The sequence below is a fragment of the Salvelinus fontinalis genome, chromosome 10 (assembly GCF_029448725.1).
Source record: "Salvelinus fontinalis isolate EN_2023a chromosome 10, ASM2944872v1, whole genome shotgun sequence".
Classification (NCBI taxonomy): domain Eukaryota; kingdom Metazoa; phylum Chordata; class Actinopteri; order Salmoniformes; family Salmonidae; genus Salvelinus; species Salvelinus fontinalis.
In genome coordinates this window covers 47,116,023-47,133,737 of record NC_074674.1, presented here as the reverse complement: position 1 = coordinate 47,133,737, position 17,715 = coordinate 47,116,023, and the positions used below count along the sequence as shown (strand labels likewise).

Genomic DNA, 17,715 nt, shown 5'->3' with positions numbered 1-17,715 from the left:
ACCAGTCAGTTGACTCACTGTACAAGACATCTCCCCTTCACTTCACTCTGTAAGTACTCTTGACAATATCTTGAAATATAGTTTTTGGTTATTTGTATTTAGTCATAAGTCATATTCTTGAGGGTAATGTATCCTTTAGTTCTTGTTATGTTTTGAGCTGTGTTTCGGTTGTCACATCATGGCCAGTATTCATAAAGTGTCTCCCCCGGCGTGGTTGAGTGTGTGTGTGTGTGAATGAAACAGTGGATTTATCTGAGGGCCCTTCAGGACCAGACTGATAGGGAGTAGGGTTGACATCTATACTGTGTAGGATGTGTGTTTTAACTTTTCTACGTCCATAACAACCAGCTCTCTAGACTTTGATACAGACTCCATGGGCCTTATGGGCATTCACTACAGATGGTGTGTGTGTGTGTGTGTGTGTGTGTGTGTGTGTGTGTCACTGGCTGTTTATTCTCACAGTTTGGGGATAGGAGCTATCATTTAACCTGGTTTTCAGTCTTCATGCTGCTGTACAGCTTGACGGACCGTAGAGGATTGAACATTTATCCTCCTATATTTGGGGATCTGAGAATTAAACAGCTTCACAACAATCAATGTAGAAATATGTGTTTACAGTACTACAGATCTGTTCAATAAGTGATTGTTGTTGTTGTTGTTTATAATGATGATGTATGGAGTTATTCACCAGCTATAGAGTGAGTTGTTGTTTATGTTTCTAAGACTGCAGGGTGGGAAATGCAACAATGGCTTTGAGAAAAGCAGGAAGTGTGTTGGTGATCTTTCTCTGGTCTGTAGCAGGTATGGTCCCATTCATAACTGTTTTAGTTGCCCTGTGTTTCTATTTACAAACATGTCTAAAAGGTTAAGAGTCATAATGTTATTCTGTTATGTTTGTCGTATCTATTTCACTTTATACAGTTATCTTTCACTCCTCATTGAGAGATGTGTATCTGTGGTTTCCATTCACACTCAACTCAGCAACTATGGCAAGAAAATGTGGACCAGCAATACTGTTAGTGAGAGCCATTTTTGCTTAATTTTCATTTAATAAATGTTGTGTTGTGTGACTGTATTTCAGTTGTACTGGGTCAGGATGGCTGGAGTGTGACATACACCACTCAGAGTATCTGTGCCTTGAAGGGGTCAACAGTGAAGCTGACCTGCTCTTACAGCTATCCCAGAGGTCATAAATTCACATCAACCTTCTGGTTCACTAAAATGGAGACTGAAGATATAGGTCAGGACCCAGAGCATGCAGGTCGTCTGGAGTATCATGGGAATAAGAAGAAAGACTGTACCCTGAGAATCACAGACCTGAGAGAGAGTGACTCAGCAACTTACTGGTTCAGATTACTAACAGATCAGGAAGGAGGGATATATACTGGCAAACTTGGAATGACTTTGTCTGTCACAGGTACAGTAAAAAAGAGCTGTTATGTTCAATTACAATTAGTTCTGGACAATTGTTGTGGTGTGTAGGTATTATAGTCTGTATAATATAGGATTTCTTCCATCTTAGTATTAGAGTGATAAGTCAGTGATAAAGGGATTTACAGTGATATTGTTTATTCTCCAGGTCTTCAGGTGAAGGTGACTGGTGGAAATCAGGATAAGACACTGACCTGTAGCACCACCTGTACTCTGACTGACAACCCCACCTACATCTGGTACAAGAACGGACAACATCTAGATGAGAGCACCTCCCCCCAGTACAAAGACCCAGTCTCCAGTAACTATGACGACAGTTACTCCTGTGCTGTAAAAGGCCATGAGGATCTCCGCTCTCCTGCAGTCTGTGAGTGTAATTTTAATACATAAAACGGTATAACCTCTGTGTGTGTTGGTTTCTTTTTGTCCTTTGAGAACTTTTAGCATTTCTAGAAAGAACTGAGAATATAATCCAGTTGACCTCTTGTTATGTCACTGTGTTTCAGGTGTTCAGGGTCAGAGATGCAGCAGAGTGACTTACACCAAGAGGAGAATCTGTGTCTTAAAGGGGTCAACAGTGGACATATCCTGTATTTATGTTGGTTATTATTACACCACATCGTCATTCTGGTTTAGAAGTGATAAGTCGACCCCTGAAGACCTAACCAGAGACCCAGAGAATACAGGTCGTGTGGAGTACACTGGAACATACGAAGGTCCCTTCACCCTGAGAATCACAGATCTGAGAGAGGAGGACTCAGCTGAGTATCGCTTCACTTTTAAAACAAATTACTTTGAATGGGGTCATAGTTTCCCAGGAACAACTCTGTCTGTCATAGGTAATACTACACTGTATGATACAACTGTAAATCATATTGAATTACAGGAGCACATATATTAACTATCCTGTTAACACAGAGGTGTATGTGGTTTTATACATATTGTTTCAGGTCTGCAGGTGAAGGTGACTCCTGCTGCAGAGGGACAGAAGACACTGACCTGTAGCACCACCTGTACTCTGACTGACAACCCCAACCCCACCTACATTTGGTACAAGAACGGACAACGTCTCGATGAGCCTGCTACCCAACAATACTCTAGTAATACCCTAGTAGTGTTGGGTCATTATGCGGACAGTTACTCCTGTACTGTAGAACACCATGAGGACCTCCACTCTCCTGCAGTGTGTGAGTATGAATTAAACTACTATTCTACTTAGAAAGCATCAATCATTTAATATCAATAAGAAGAGTATTACTGCTTTATCTTTCAATATTCATCATTACATAGAAATTACACACAATGTCATAGATGTATGCATGTCTATAGTTAGAATGTTCAGTACCTCAAACACTTGAAGAATAGTTTAGTAGACACTCAAGTCCTAAAGTATCTCCAAATGTATTCTTGTTCATGTTTTGTGTCAGTGATAGTTTTAGATAGTTTTCTGGCTTTAGATATAACTTATTTTTGACATGACGTCATTTGAGGTAGTGTACTACAGTCCTGACCCTCTGACACATTCTGCTTTACTAGATGCTCCAAAGAACACCTCAGTGTCAGTCAGTCCCTCTGGTGAAATAGTGGAGGGCAGTTCAGTGACTCTGACCTGCAGCAGTGATGCCAACCCACCTGTGGACAAATACACCTGGTACAAGAAGAATGGAGCTTCACTGACAGGATCTGAAAAGACCTTCCTCATCACCAACATTAACTCTGAGGACAGTGGAGAATACTACTGTGAGGCTGAGAGCATATATGGGAGTCTCAACTCTTCTTCTGTGTCTGTGAACATTCAGTGTAACTACACCTAACCTTCTCTTCTTTTGATCAGAGAATCACACATATTTAAAGTCATATTTAACTTATTTCAATCATAAGTCCAAGTTCCATGATGCTCCTCATGGAACTTGGACTATGTATTAGCACTATGTATTAGCAATGTGTTACATATTGTCCACCAGATGGCCCAAAGAACACCTCAGTGTCAGTCAGTCCCTCTGGTGGAATAGTGGAGGGCGGTTCAGTGACTCTGACCTGCAGCAGTGATGCCAACCCACCTGTGGACAAATACACCTGGTACAAGAAGAATGTAACCTCACCAAAAGCATCAGGACAGAGTTACAGCATCACTAACATCAGCTCTGAGGACAGAGGAGAATATTACTGTGAGGCCCAGAATGGAAGAGGATCTATGAACTCTACAGCTCTTATGATCATTGTAGCAGGTAAAGTTACATCCTCAATACTTCAATATAAAATGATGTTCAATAATAAATTATGTTTCCAGGTAATCTTCTTCTAGTTTGCCTCACTACACTTTGGTTTATAACTATATATAGGCTTCTATATGCAAGTATTGCATTAATGTCCTGTATTGCTGTATATTCATTTTCACTTCCTAATAACATGTTCTCATATCATCCATTTGATCTTTTAGGGAAACAGACCTCAGTTGTGACTGCAGCTGTAGGAATCATAGTGGTTGTTCTGGTTCTCATCCTCTGTCTCTCTGGACTCATGTGGTTCAGGTGAGTTAAAATGGATGTTTGTATTATTCTTTCACACTGATTTGTTATTAACTTCATTCTGTCATTCATTTATTGGCCCAACGCCCTTAACAGTTAGGCTTCCTGGTACGGCAGGTAGCTTAGTGGTTAGAGCGTTGAATTTGTACCCAAAAGGTTGCAAGATCAAATCCCAGAGCTGAAAATATAAAGTTTAGTTGTTCTGCCCCTGAACAAGGCAGTTAACCCACTGATCCTAGGCCATCATTGAAAATAAGAATTTGTTTGTAACTGACTTGCCTAGTTAAATAAAGATGTATTAGTAACATATAAACTTACTTACTTACAGAGCAGAACTCACTCTGTCCCTCATTACAGGAGATGCACAGGAGGAAGTGATGCCACAGCAGACACACAGGTGATTCTATTAGTTACAACAGCGTTTCAGCTGTGTCTTAATGGGGCAACAAACTAAACGTGCACCCAGGGGGTTATAACTCCGTTTTCATTCATTTACAGTGACATCACAGTCTCTCTCATACTATTTTCATTGTTACCTCGCTCTCTCTCTCCACAGAGTGTCCGTCCTGACTAACAGTGACATGACAGTCTCTTTCATATTATTTTCATTGTTACCTCTCTCTCTCGCTCTCTCTCTCCACAGAGTGTCCGTCCTGACTGTAACAGTGACACGTACACAGGTCTGAACATGAGGACCACGTCCCCTGACTACGACACTCTGGCAGTAAGTCTCTTATCATTCATGTTGTTTGTTTGTGAGTGTGTTTGTGTTTTATACTTGAATGTGTATAGAGAAAATGATGGAAAGACTAGTGTTTCAATGAACACATGCATTTCCTCTCTCCCTCCCTCTCCTTCTCCTTGTCTCCCACTCTCTCTCTCTCTGTCTCTCTCTCTGTCTCTCTCTCTGTCTCTCTCTCTGTCTCTCTCTCTGTCTCTCTCTCTGTCTCTCTCTCTGTGTTTCGCTCTCTCTCTCCCTCCCTCCCTCTCCTTCTCTCCCGCTCTCTCTCTCTCCCTCCCTCTCCTTCTCTCCCGCTCTCTCTTTCTCACTCTCTCTCTTTTTCTGTCCACAGAGTGTCCATCCTGACCCTAACAGTGATACGTACACACCTCTGAACATGAAGACCAGGTCACCAGAGTATGACACCCTGGCAGTAAGTGTGTGTGTGTGTGTGTGTGTGTGTGTGTGTGTGTGTGTGTGTGTGTGTGTGTGTGTGTGTGTGTGTGTGTGTGTGTGTGTGTGTGTGTGTGTGTGTGTGTGTGTGTGTGTGTGTGTGTGTAAAATGTTTAGTGGGAGTGCTACTTCAGTATGTCTTCTTTCAGAATGTGAGGGGAATCTCCCACTGAAGTGAAGGACCACATTACCTGGACTGAAGAGAAGCACCACAGAACCTGGACTGAAGAGAAGCACCACAGAACCTGGACTGAAGAGAAGCACCACAGATCCTGGACTGAAGAGAAGCACCACAGATCCTGGACTGAAGAGAAGCACCACAGATCCTGGACTGAAGAGAACCATCACAGATCCTGGACTGAAGAGAACCACCACAGATCCTGGACTGAAGAGAACCACCAACATTGAACCTGGACTGAAAATTATCCCCACACAACCTGGACTGAAGGCTCCAATACAATTCTAGGTTACACCTCTATTCTATTGCTGCCAAATCTAGAAGTTGTTCCAGACCATGAGCTTTTCAGTAAATGCTGGAATATATATTTTCTTTTCTTATAATGATAATTCTGTATATTGATGATAAGTGAGATGGGTTATATTTTTCACATTACACATTTTTATGATGTAAATAGCCACATTTTCTTGTGTACCAATGTGTTTACTATCTTTAGTTTTATTTCAGATCTTTTTCTAAGGGATTTTGCCACATACAGATTTTTTATAACATCAATAGTCCTTTTTTCAACAGCAACTAACATTAATAATACTGATAACAGCTTTTTAATATTTTTAGCTCTTGGGTCAAGTTTCTCCTGATGTGTTTAATGATGATTTACTTTGTATTGCTGTCAGGTATTATTACTCATTTTATATTACGTAATACCATATTGTTCCGTGTCATGATATATTTTTTATATAAAAATAAATGTAATCAGTCCATTACATACAGTTAAACATTTGCAGTTTTAACTTCTAATTTCCAACATTTTGGTAGGCTATTTGTTAGTCAACTTGTCTATAATTTCTAAATACATGCAGTGGTGACACGTCATTCAAGGCAGCTGGGACAGAGCTCAATCTGTTTTCAGCCCCGTGGTTAGCTTTTTATGTTGCTTATTTTGACATTAATACGTGTCACATATCAGTTTGCAAACAAAGTAAAAAAAAAAGCTTTGAGTTAATAAAGTCGCATACAAACATGGTCTCGTTTTTGCTTTCTTGAGTGAGGCAGCTCCAAAATGCAAGTGTTTCAGCTTAGTGCTTTCTGTGGTGGTGGGGCAGCCAGCATAAAATACGGAGCGTAGGGGTTGGTAATGTTCTCTAGTTGTAATGTGATTGGCTCAGTGTTCTGTCACTCATGGGGACACTACGTCACAGCAAAATCTACAGGTAGAGCTCGAAATGTCTATCTACTGTCAATCTACTGGCAAATCCTTATCAATCCTTGTCATATGAAATGATGGATAAAACGTGTCAGTGCTCATTGGCCATTGGACATAAACATTACACAACAAGTTGGAAATCACAAATTCAACAATGAGTGCTAAGGCAGCACTGCAGGCCCGGGTTTGATCCCGGACTGTTACAGCCGGCTGTGACCGGGAGACCTATGAGGCGGAGCACAATTGGCCCAGGGTCATCTGGGTTAGTGGAGGGTTTAGCCGGCCGGGATGTCCTTGTCTCATCATGCTCTAGTAACTCCTTGTGGCCTGGCGCCTGCAAGCTGACGTCAGTCGTCAGTTAAACAGTGTTTCCTCCCACACATTGGTGCCTGCTGTTTGTCCTCCTGTCCAGCGGGTGGAGCTGGAGAGCACCAGGCTGGTGATCAGGTACCCAGACCGCTGGATGCAGAGAACCCCTCTCTCTCCTCAGAGGACCAACCCTGTAGGCCTCAACACCTCCTCAGCCTCCCAGTACACTTCCACAGGGTAAGAACATCTGTCTTTGTCAAAACATCAGCTATCATTTATAAACATATTTAAGCAGGTTTTTACCAATCAACTCATATATCATACCTCCATAGAGATAGACAGAGGACTCTAGTGCCCAAAAGACAGTTTTAGCATTGGCAGCACCTTTGAGGACTTTCAATTTCAGGTTTCTCTCTCTCTCTCTCAAATAAATTAATTTCAAATCAATTCAAAGGGCTTTATTGGCATGGGAAATATATGTTTACATTGGCAAAGCAAGGGGAATAGATAATAAACAAAAGTCAAATCAACACCAAAAAAAAATGTACAGTGATCATTACACTCACAACAGCTCCAAATGAGTATAGACATTTCAAATGTCATATTATGTCAATATACAGTTTTGTAACAATGTCTCTCTCTCTCTCTCTGCAACCCCCTCTACCCTCTCTCTCTTCCCACCTCTCTCTCCCTACCCCCCTCTCTCTCTCTCTCGCTCCCTCATCTCTCTTTCTTTCTCTCGCTCTCTTTCTCTCCCCCCCTCTCTCTCTCTCTTTCTTCCCCCCTCTCTCTCCCTACCCCCCCTCTCTCTCTCTCACTCCCTTATCTCTCTTTCTTTCTCTCGCTCTCTCTCCCCCCTATCTCGCTCTCTCTCCCCCCTCTCTCTCTCTCTCCCCCATCTCTTGCTCTCCCCCCCTCTCTCTCCCCCCCGCTCTCTCGCTCTCTCCCCCCTCTCTCTCTCTCGCTCCCATATCTCTCTTTCTTTCTCTCGCTCTCTCTCTCTCCCCCCTCTTCTCTTTCTCTCGCTCTCTCTCTCTCCCCCTCTCTCTCTCTCTCTCGCTCACTCCCCCTCTCTCTCTCTCACTTCCCCTCTCTCTCTCTCACTTCCCCTCTCTCTCTCTCACTCCCCCTCTCTCTCTCTCTCTCTCTCCCCCTCTCTCTCTCTCTCTCTCTCCCCCTCTCTCTCTCTCTCTCTATCTCTCACACTCTCTCTCTAACCCCCTCTCATCTCTCTCTCTTCCCCCCTCTCTCTCCACACCCCCTTCTCTCGACCCCTCTTCTCTCTCTCTCTCTCTCTCTCTCTCTCTCTCTCTCTCTCTCACACTCTCTAACCCCCTCTCATCTCTCTCTCTTCCCCCCTCTCTCTCCACACCCCCTTCTCTCGACCCCTCTTCTCTTTCTCTCTATCTCTCACTCTCTCTCTCTCTCTCTCTCTCTCTAACCCCCTCTCCTCTCTCTCTCTTCCCCCCTCTCTCTCCCTACCCCCCCTCTCTCTCTCTCCCCCCCTCTTTCCCCCTTCTCTTTCTCTATTTCTCTCTTTCTCCCCCCTTCTCTTTCTCTCTCTCTCTCTCCCCCTTCTCTTTCTCTCGCTCTCTCTCCCCCCTTCTCTATCTCTCTCTTTCTCTCCCTACCCCCCTCTCTCTCTCTCACTCCCGTATCTCTCTTTCTATCTCTCGCTCTCTATCTCTCACACTCTCTCTCTCTAACACCCTCTCCTCTCTCTCTCCCCCCCTCTCGCTCCCGTATCTCTCTCTCTTTCTCTCTTGCACCTTCCGGATATGACAGAGGGAGGAAGAGGAAGAACAGAATAATGAATATGAAGATTGAAAAAGAGGAAGACATTTCCCCTACTTTAAAAGAGAACAGGAGGCTTGGATAGAATGGGGTGTTGGGGGGTGTCACCCCTTTTGTAATCTTCTGACACACAGCACAGACAGAACACTGGACATACAGTATGAGTGTTTGAAGTGTCAATCAAAGTGATTTCCTTCCCCCTTCCCTCCCTCGGGCCTTAGTGCCACTTTGTTATGTTGTTATTGAACCAAGTGGACGGGGATATGATTGGGACATATTAGTCTCTCTAGGCAGACAGGTTGCCTCTAACAATGTTAACAAGGTTGTGGCTGATACACTTTGTGAATACGGACCCTGGACTGTTGTTTGCCAGTAATACCCAGATCTCCATTCAATAGGGTCATGTTCACTGTCAAAGGATAACAGGATCAAGTATAAATGTGTGTGTGTGTGTGTGTGCGTGTGTGCGTGCGCGTGCGCGTGTGTATACATGTATTTCGACATATGAATCTGATTGTTAGATATACAGTCACGACCAAAATCATTGGCATCCATGACAAATACTGAGCTATATTGTATGCTACAAAAGATGGGATGTACATTGTACATGTTGTTTCACTTTAGCATGCTATTTTAACCTGTCTAGGATCAGCGTGGCGCTAGCGGCACACCCCCCCCCCCCCCCCCACTGAAAAACCAGTGCCGCGAAATTCAAAAAAAATATATTTTTAAAATATTTAACTTTCACACATTAAAGTCCAATACAGCTAATGAAAGACACAGATCTTGTGAATCCAGTCAACATGTCCGATTTTTAAAATGTTTTACAGGGAAGACACAATATGTAAAGATGTACATCTATTACCTAAAAACACATTAGCATAATCCACCATCTTTTATTTGTCCACCAACACCAGTAGCCATCACCAATTCGGCTAAACTAAGATATTTATAGCCCCTAACCAACAAAAAAACTCATTAGATGACAGTCTGATAACATATTTATGGTATGGGATAGGTTTTGTTAGAAAAAAGTGCATATTTCAGGTAGATGGCATAGGTTACAATTGCACCCACCGTCACAAATGGAATAGAAAAACTACTTAGAGCAACGTGTTTACCTACCTACTAATCATCAAACATTTCGTAAAAATACACAGCATACACGAATCGAAAGACACAGATCCTGTGAATACAGACAATATTTCAGATTTTCTAAGTGTCTTACAGCAAAAACACAATAAATCGTTATATTAGCATAGCACATAGCACATAGCAGCCCAGCATTGATTCTAGCCAAAGTGAGCGATAAAAGTCAACATCGCCAAAAGATATTAATTTTTTCACTAACCTTCTCAGAATTCTTCCGATGACACTCCTGTAACATCATATTACACATTCCATATAGAGTTTGATCGCAAATGTTTATATTTAGCCACCAAAATCATGGTTAGACAATGTGAAATGTAGACAAGCTGGTCAGAAAAAGTCCTTGCGCCACTTAGACAGTGATCTACTCTTATACATAAATACTCATAAACGTGACTAAAAAATATAGGGTGGACAGGGATTGATAGACAATTTATGTCACGATCGTGTGGCGGATTAACGGACCAAAATGCAGCAGTTGGAAAATAAGCCATCTTCTTTTATTATAACACGAAGATGAACACGACACAAAAACACTTTAACAAAACAACAAAACAAAACGACCGTGAAGCTACAAACGTTGTGCACAAACATACAGGCTACTAACGTTCTTACATAGACAATTACCCACAACCAATGAGAGCCTATGGCTACCCTAAATAAGGCTCCCAATCAGAGACAACCGAAATCAGCTGTCTCTAATTGGGAACTCATTCAGGTAACCATAGACTCTCCTAGATAACTAACCACCATAGACAATGCTAAACATCTACACTCAACACAAAACCATATACTACACCCATTAACCCCTTTACCAAATAAACACCCAACACAACAAAACATAAACATTCCCCATGTCACACCCTGACCTAACTAAAATAATAAAGAAAACAAAGAATAATAAGGCCAGGGCGTGACAATTTAATTCTTAATACAATTGCGGAATAACATTTTTTAATTTATCCTTACTTTTCAATACAGTTTGCGCCAAGCGAAGCTACGTCAAAAAACATGGCGTCCTAAGCCACTAAAATGTTTCGACAGAAACACGATTTATCATAATAAAAATGTCCTACCTTGAGCTGTTCTTCCATCAGTATCTTGGGCAAAGGATCCTTTCTTGGGAGCAATCGTCTTTTGGTGGAAAGCTGTCCTCTTGCCATGTGGAAATGCCAACTGCGTTCGGGATGAACTGAAAAGAGTGCCCAACTATTCACATCGTTGCAAAAATAAATGTCCCAAAATCGCACTAAACGGATATAAATTGCTATAAAACGCTTTAAATTAACTACCTTATGATGTTTTTAACTCCTATAACGAGTGAAAAGATGACCGGAGAAATATAACAGGCTAAACTAACGCTTGGAACAGGAGCGGGTCGGTGTCCAGCACGCGCGTTACGCACCAAGGAAAGACTTGCTAGCTACAGGGTTTTTTTATTTATAGGGCCTGTGAACGCGCAATCGACCCCATTGGAATCGTCATCACGTAAAGGCATCCAGGGGAAGACGTAAGAAGTGTCCGTATAGTCATAGCAATATCAGTGCCGTTTTAACTGACTTCAGAACAGTGGCCAACATTTCTGAAATCTGAATCCATGTCAGGGAAATTGCTGTAGAATGGGCTCTGTTCCACTTAGAGACAAAATTTCAACTCCTATAGAAACTATAGACTGTTTTCTATCCAATAATAATAATAATATGAATATTGTACGATCAAGGATTTTGTGGGAAGCCGTTTCAAAAATTACCCAATTAGCATAAATAGTCTAAACAGCGCCCCCATCCCCAACAGGTTAAGAGCTCTCAGAGCAACAGACTGACAGTAAGAGTGATTGAGTTGATGTTTCATAAGAGGTTTAGGAGTAGTTTTAACATGAGACACACTGATAGTGGGTTGTGTTTAGGAGTAGTATTAACATGAGACACAGTGATGGTGGGTTGTGTTTAGGAGTAGTATTAACATGAGAGACAGTGATGGTGGGTTGTGTTTAGGAGTAGTATTAACATGAGACACAGTGTTGGTGGGTTGTGTTTAGGAGTAGTATTAACAAGAGACACAGTGATGGTGGGTTGTGTTTAGGAGTAGTATTAACATGAGACACAGTGATGGTGGGTTGTGTTTAGGAGTAGTATTAACATGAGAGACAGTGATGGTGGGTTGTGTTTAGGAGTAGTATTAACATGAGACACAGTGATGGTGGGTTGTGTTTAGGAGTAGTATTAACATGAGACAGTGATGGTGGGTTGTGTTTAGGAGTAGTATTAACATGAGACACAGTGATGGTGGGTTGTGTTTAGGAGTAGTATTAACATAAGACACAGTGATGGTGGGTGTGTTTAGGAGTAGTATTAACATGAGACACACTGATGGTGGGTTGTGTTTAGGAGTAGTATTAACATAAGACACAGTGATGGTGGGTGTGTTTAGGAGTAGTATTAACATGAGACACAGTGATAGTGGGTTGTGTTTAGGAGTAGTATTAACATGAGACACAGTGATGGTGGGTTGTGTTTAGGAGTAGTATTAACATAAGACACAGTGATGGTGGGTGTGTTTAGGAGTAGTATTAACATGAGACACACTGATGGTGGGTTGTGTTTAGGAGTAGTATTAACATAAGACACAGTGATGGTGGGTGTGTTTAGGAGTAGTATTAACATGAGACACACTGATGGTGGGTTGTGTTTAGGAGTAGTATTAACATAAGACACAGTGATGTGGGTTGTGTTTAGGAGTAGTTTTAACATGAGACACAGTGATGGTGGGTTGTGTTTAGGAGTAGTATTAACATAAGACACAGTGATGGTGGGTGTGTTTAGGAGTAGTATTAACATGAGACACAGTGATGGTGGGTTGTGTTTAGGAGTAGTATTAACATGAGACACAGTGATGGTGGGTTGTGTTTAGGAGTAGTATTAACATGAGACACAGTGATGGTGGGTTGTGTTTAGGAGTAGTATTAACATGAGACACAGTGTTGGTGGGTTGTGTTTAGGAGTAGTATTAACAAGAGACACAGTGATGGTGGGTTGTGTTTAGGAGTAGTATTAACATGAGACACAGTGATGGTGGGTTGTGTTTAGGAGTAGTATTAACAAGAGACACAGTGATGGTGGGTTGTGTTTAGGAGTAGTTTTAACATGAGACACAGTGATGGTGGGTTGTGTTTAGGAGTAGTATTAACATGAGACACAGTGATGGTGGGTTGTGTTTAGGAGTAGTATTAACATGAGACACACTGATGGTGGGTTGTGTTTAGGAGTAGTAATAACATGAGACACAGTGATGGTGGGTTGTGTTTAGGAGTAGTATTAACATGAGACAGTGATGGTGGGTTGTGTTTAGGAGTAGTGTTAACATGAGACACAGTGATGGTGGGTTGTGTTTAGGAGTAGTATTAACATGAGACACAGTGATGGTGGGTTGTGTTTAGGAGTAGTATTAACATGAGACACAGTGATGGTGGGGTTGTGTTTAGGAGTAGTATTAACATGAGACACAGTGATTGTGGGTTGTATTTAGGAGTAGTATTAACATGAGACACAGTGATGGAGGGTTGTGTTTAGGAGTAGTATTAACATGAGACACAGTGATGGTGGGTTGTGTTTAGGAGTAGTATTAACATGAGACACAGTGATGGTGGGTTGTGTTTAGGAGTAGTATTAACATGAGACACAGTGACGGTGTATTGAAAGGCTGACTAACGTGTCCTTTCCAACAATGCAGAGTTAAATATAAAAATACAGTGGATTCGGAAAGTATTCAGACCCCTAGACTTTTTCCATATTTTGCTACGTTACAGCCTTATTCGAAAATGGATTAAATTGTTTTTTTCCCCTCATCAATCTACACACAATACTCCATAATAATAAATGCAAAAACAGTTTTTTATACATTTTTGAAAATGTATAAAAAATGTTAAACTGAAACATTACATTTACATAAGTATTAAGACCTTTTACTTTCTTGAAGCACCTTGGCAGCAAATAGAGCCTTGAGTCATCTTTGTTTTTATACAAGCTTGGCAAACTTGTATTTGGTTAGTTTCTCTCATTCTTCTCTCCAGATCCTCTCAAGCTCTGTGAGGTTGGATGGAGAGCATCGCTGCACAGCTATTTTCAGGTCTCTCCAGAGAGGTTTGATCAGGTTTGTCCTGCCTCTGGCTGTGCCACTGAAGGACATTCAGAGACTTGTCCCGAAGCCACTCCTGCGTTGTCTTGGCTGTGTGCTTAGGGTTGTTGTCCTGTTCGGAGGTCCTGAGCGCTCTGTAGCAGGTTTTCATCAAGGATCTCTCTGTACTTTTCTCATCTTTCCCTCAATCCTGACTAGTCTCGGCCAAAGAGTTCCATCTTGGTTTCATCAGACCAGAGAATCTCATTTAGGTGCCTTTTGGCAAAGTTCAAGCTGGCTGTCATCTGCCTTTTACTGAGGAGTGGCTTCCACCTGGCCACTCTACAATAAAGGCCTGACTGGTGGAGTGCTGCAGAGATGGTTGTCCATCTGGAAGGTTCTCCCATCTCCACAGAGGAACACTGGAGCTCTGTCAGAGTGACCATCGGGTTCTTGGTCACCTACCTGACCAAGGCCTTTCTCCCCCGATTGCTCCGTTCTTCCATTTAAGAATGATGGAGGCCACTGTTTTCTTGGGGACCTTCAATGCTGCAGACATTTTTTGGTACCCTTCCCAAGTTCTTTGCCTAGACCCAATCCTGTCTCGGAGCTCTACAGACAATTCCTTCGACGTCATGGCTTGGTTTTTGCTCTGACATGCATAGTCAACTGTGGGACCTTATATAGACAGGAATTTACCACAGGTGGACTCCAATCACATTTTACATTTTAAGGATGATCAATGGAAACATGATACACCTGAGCTCAATTTCAAAACTTATAACAAATGTAGAATGATGAGGATTCTTTTTTTTAAATCAATTTTAGTGTAAGGCTGAAATGTAACAAAATGTCGAAATAGGTAAAGGGGTCTGTATACTTACACTGTATAAACGTTTTGGGGGAAATAGTGACACAAGGAATAAATACAGAGTGAATAACGAATATCAGTAACGAGTAAAAAATAACATGTATGTTTAACAGTACCGACTCGATGTGCAGGGGTATGAGGTAATTGATGTAGCTATGTACATACATATAAGGGAAAGGGGGATACCTAGTCAGTTGCACAACTGAATGCATTCAACTGAAATGTGACTTCTACATTTAACCCCTCTGAATCAGAGAGATGCTTGGGGCGGTATTAATGTACGTAATCAAGGCACGGGAGCAGTTGTTGTCGTGGGTTAACTGCCTTGCTCAGGGGCAGAACTGCAGAATTTACTACTTTTGCCAGTTCAGGAAGTCAAAACAGCAACCTTTACTGGCCCAGCGCTCTTAACCGCTAGGCTACCTGTTGCCCCATAGGTAGGGGTAAAGTGACTAGGCATCAGGATAGATAATAGACTAAGTGAGCATAGATGTAATTTACTGTAGCTCGTCTGGTGGACTTGTGTCACTGGGCAGCTCGCGGCTGGATTTCCCTTTGTAATCCATGATAGTTTGCAAGTCCAGCCACATGCTTCTCGCTTCAGACCCAGCACAGTAGGATTCAACCTTAGTCCTGTATTGACGCGTTTCCGGTTTGATTGCTCATCTAGAGGTGGTCGCAGAATTTCTTTATGCGTCCGGATTAGTGTCCCGTTCCTTGAGAGCGGAAGCTCTAGCCTTTAGCTCTGTGCAGATGTTGCCTGTAATCCATGGCTTCGGGTTAGGGTACGTCTGTAGGTCACTGTGGTGACAATGTCGGCGATGCACTTATTAATGAAGCGGTGAATGACTTGGTCAATTCCTCCATGGTATTGGATGAATCCCGGAACATATTCCAGTCTGTGCCAGTGAAACAGTCCTGTAGCTGAGCATCCACTTGATCGGACCACTTCCGTATTGAGCGTGTCTCTGGTACGTCCTGTTTGAGTTTTTGCTTGTCGGCAAAAAAAAGTGTTCATAGGCTGTCCCCATAGGAGCACCCTTTTTGGTTCTAGGTAGAATTATTTTTGGTTCCAGGTAGATCCTTTTTGTGTTCCATGTAGAACCCTCTGTGGAAAGGGTTCTTACATGGAACCCAAAAATGTTCTATCTGGAAACATAAAGAGTTCTTCAAAGTGTTCTCCTATGGGGAGAGCCAAATAACCCTCTAAGGTTCTAGATAGCACCATTTGTTTTCTAAGAGTGTCGACAAATCAACAAGATGTAAATCCATGTCCTCGTTCAGCCACAACTCTGAGAAACATATATGACAGTTATTCAGGTCCCGTTGACAGGATAGTCTCGAGCTCATCCAGTTTGTTGGGCTATTTGGTGGTCTATTTGATCACCGACGTAATCTCGTCAGGATGCCTGCTCGCTTGACTCTCTGTTGCCGGGGATCAGGGTTGCCGGGGATCAGGGTCTGGTCCGGAGTAAGCAGAATGTCTAAAGTTGCAGACTTGTTGAAGTTGAAATTTTTGTCCAAATCAAGTTTAGTGATCACTGTTCTGATGTTTAGAAGCTGTACGCCAAAGGAAATGTGTCACGACTTCCACCGAAGTCAGTCCTTCTCCTTGTTCGGTCGGCGTTTGGCGGTCGACGTCACCGGCCTTCTAGCCATCACCGATCCACTTTTCATTTTCCATTTGTTTTGTCCTTGTCTTACACACCTGGTTTCACTCCCCCACTTACTTGTTCATTATTTAACCCTCTGTTCCCCCATGTTTGTTTGTGAGTGATTGTTTGTTGTATTTACGGTCCGTATTGTGAGCTAGGTATTATTGTCTTGTATTTTTAAGTCTTGAGTAAAATGACGTGTATTACTCATCTCTGCTGTCCTGCGCCTGACTCCTCTGCACCAGCTACACTCAGACCTATTACAAAATGATGGCAGAGACATTAAGAACAAAAAAAAGTTAAGACCAGCATAAAAAACACAAATTAGCATCCACTGCAGCACCATCTCCTTCTATCACATTTAACATTTAAGTCATTTAGCAGACGCTCTTATCCAGAGCGACTTACAAAATTGGAAAGTTCATACATATTCATCCTGGTCCCCCCGTGGGAATTGAACCCACAACCCTGGCGTTGCAAGCGCCATGCTCTACCAACTGAGCCACACGGGACCAGCCTCCTCTGCTGTACATAACGGCCAACATTGTAACATAATATGATAGTGGCTTATACTACAATAGACATCATGTTTGTGTGCTTAAATGTGACTTGGTCAAGTACTAGCCAGTGCTGTGTTTCCTTAGTTTGTTATGTTGTCATTGACCCAAAATGTTTGAGGACATTATTATTAGGTACCGGTACTGTACACAATGACCAACAGTGGTTGTGTCTCAATGTAACTCTCGTCGTTGTAAGGATGGTAGGACCAAGATGCAGCGTGGGGTTGGTAAATCATTTTTATTAATGATAACCAGCAACAAAACAATAAAGAGTAAACAAAATGAACGTGCAGCTTTGTAGGGCTCAAAAGCAACAATACAAAAACAAGATCCCACAAACAACATGTGGGAAAAGGCTGCCTAAATATGATCCCCAATCAGAGACAACGATAGACAGCTGCCTCTGATTGGGAAACATACCCGGCCAACATAGAAATACAAAAAACTAGAGTACGCACCCTAGTCGCACCCTGACCTAACCAAAATAGAGAATAAAATGGCTCTCTAAGGTCAGGGCGTGACACCCAAATGGCACCCTGTTCCCTTAATAGTGTACTGCTTTTGACAAGGGCACGTAGGGTGCATTTGGGATGCAACAAGTGTAACAGAATATCATAGTGGCATTATATCACTGGACAAATTAATGAGGACATCATATGAAGAGATGAGGCTGCAGAAATGTTGAGAGATGCCAGTAGGGAGACTTCTTGTCTAGAACACTGGAACCTTCAGTTCCACTTTGATGC

The 17,715-nt window shown here is 42.3% G+C and overlaps 1 protein-coding gene across 1 annotated transcript in view; it reads left to right on the top strand.

Moving 5' to 3' along the window:
- Positions 1-17,715, top strand: part of LOC129864212 (sialoadhesin-like) — a 28,342-nt gene continuing 10,627 nt past the window's right edge. The window contains exons 1-8 of the mRNA XM_055936916.1: positions 1-49; positions 724-801; positions 1,082-1,417; positions 1,580-1,798; positions 1,938-2,270; positions 2,382-2,618; positions 2,968-3,231; positions 3,396-3,659. Coding sequence (XP_055792891.1) covers positions 747-801; positions 1,082-1,417; positions 1,580-1,798; positions 1,938-2,270; positions 2,382-2,618; positions 2,968-3,231; positions 3,396-3,659 — 1,708 coding nt within the window. The 5' untranslated portion in view covers positions 1-49; positions 724-746. The remainder of the gene's footprint in view (positions 50-723; positions 802-1,081; positions 1,418-1,579; positions 1,799-1,937; positions 2,271-2,381; positions 2,619-2,967; positions 3,232-3,395; positions 3,660-17,715) is intronic.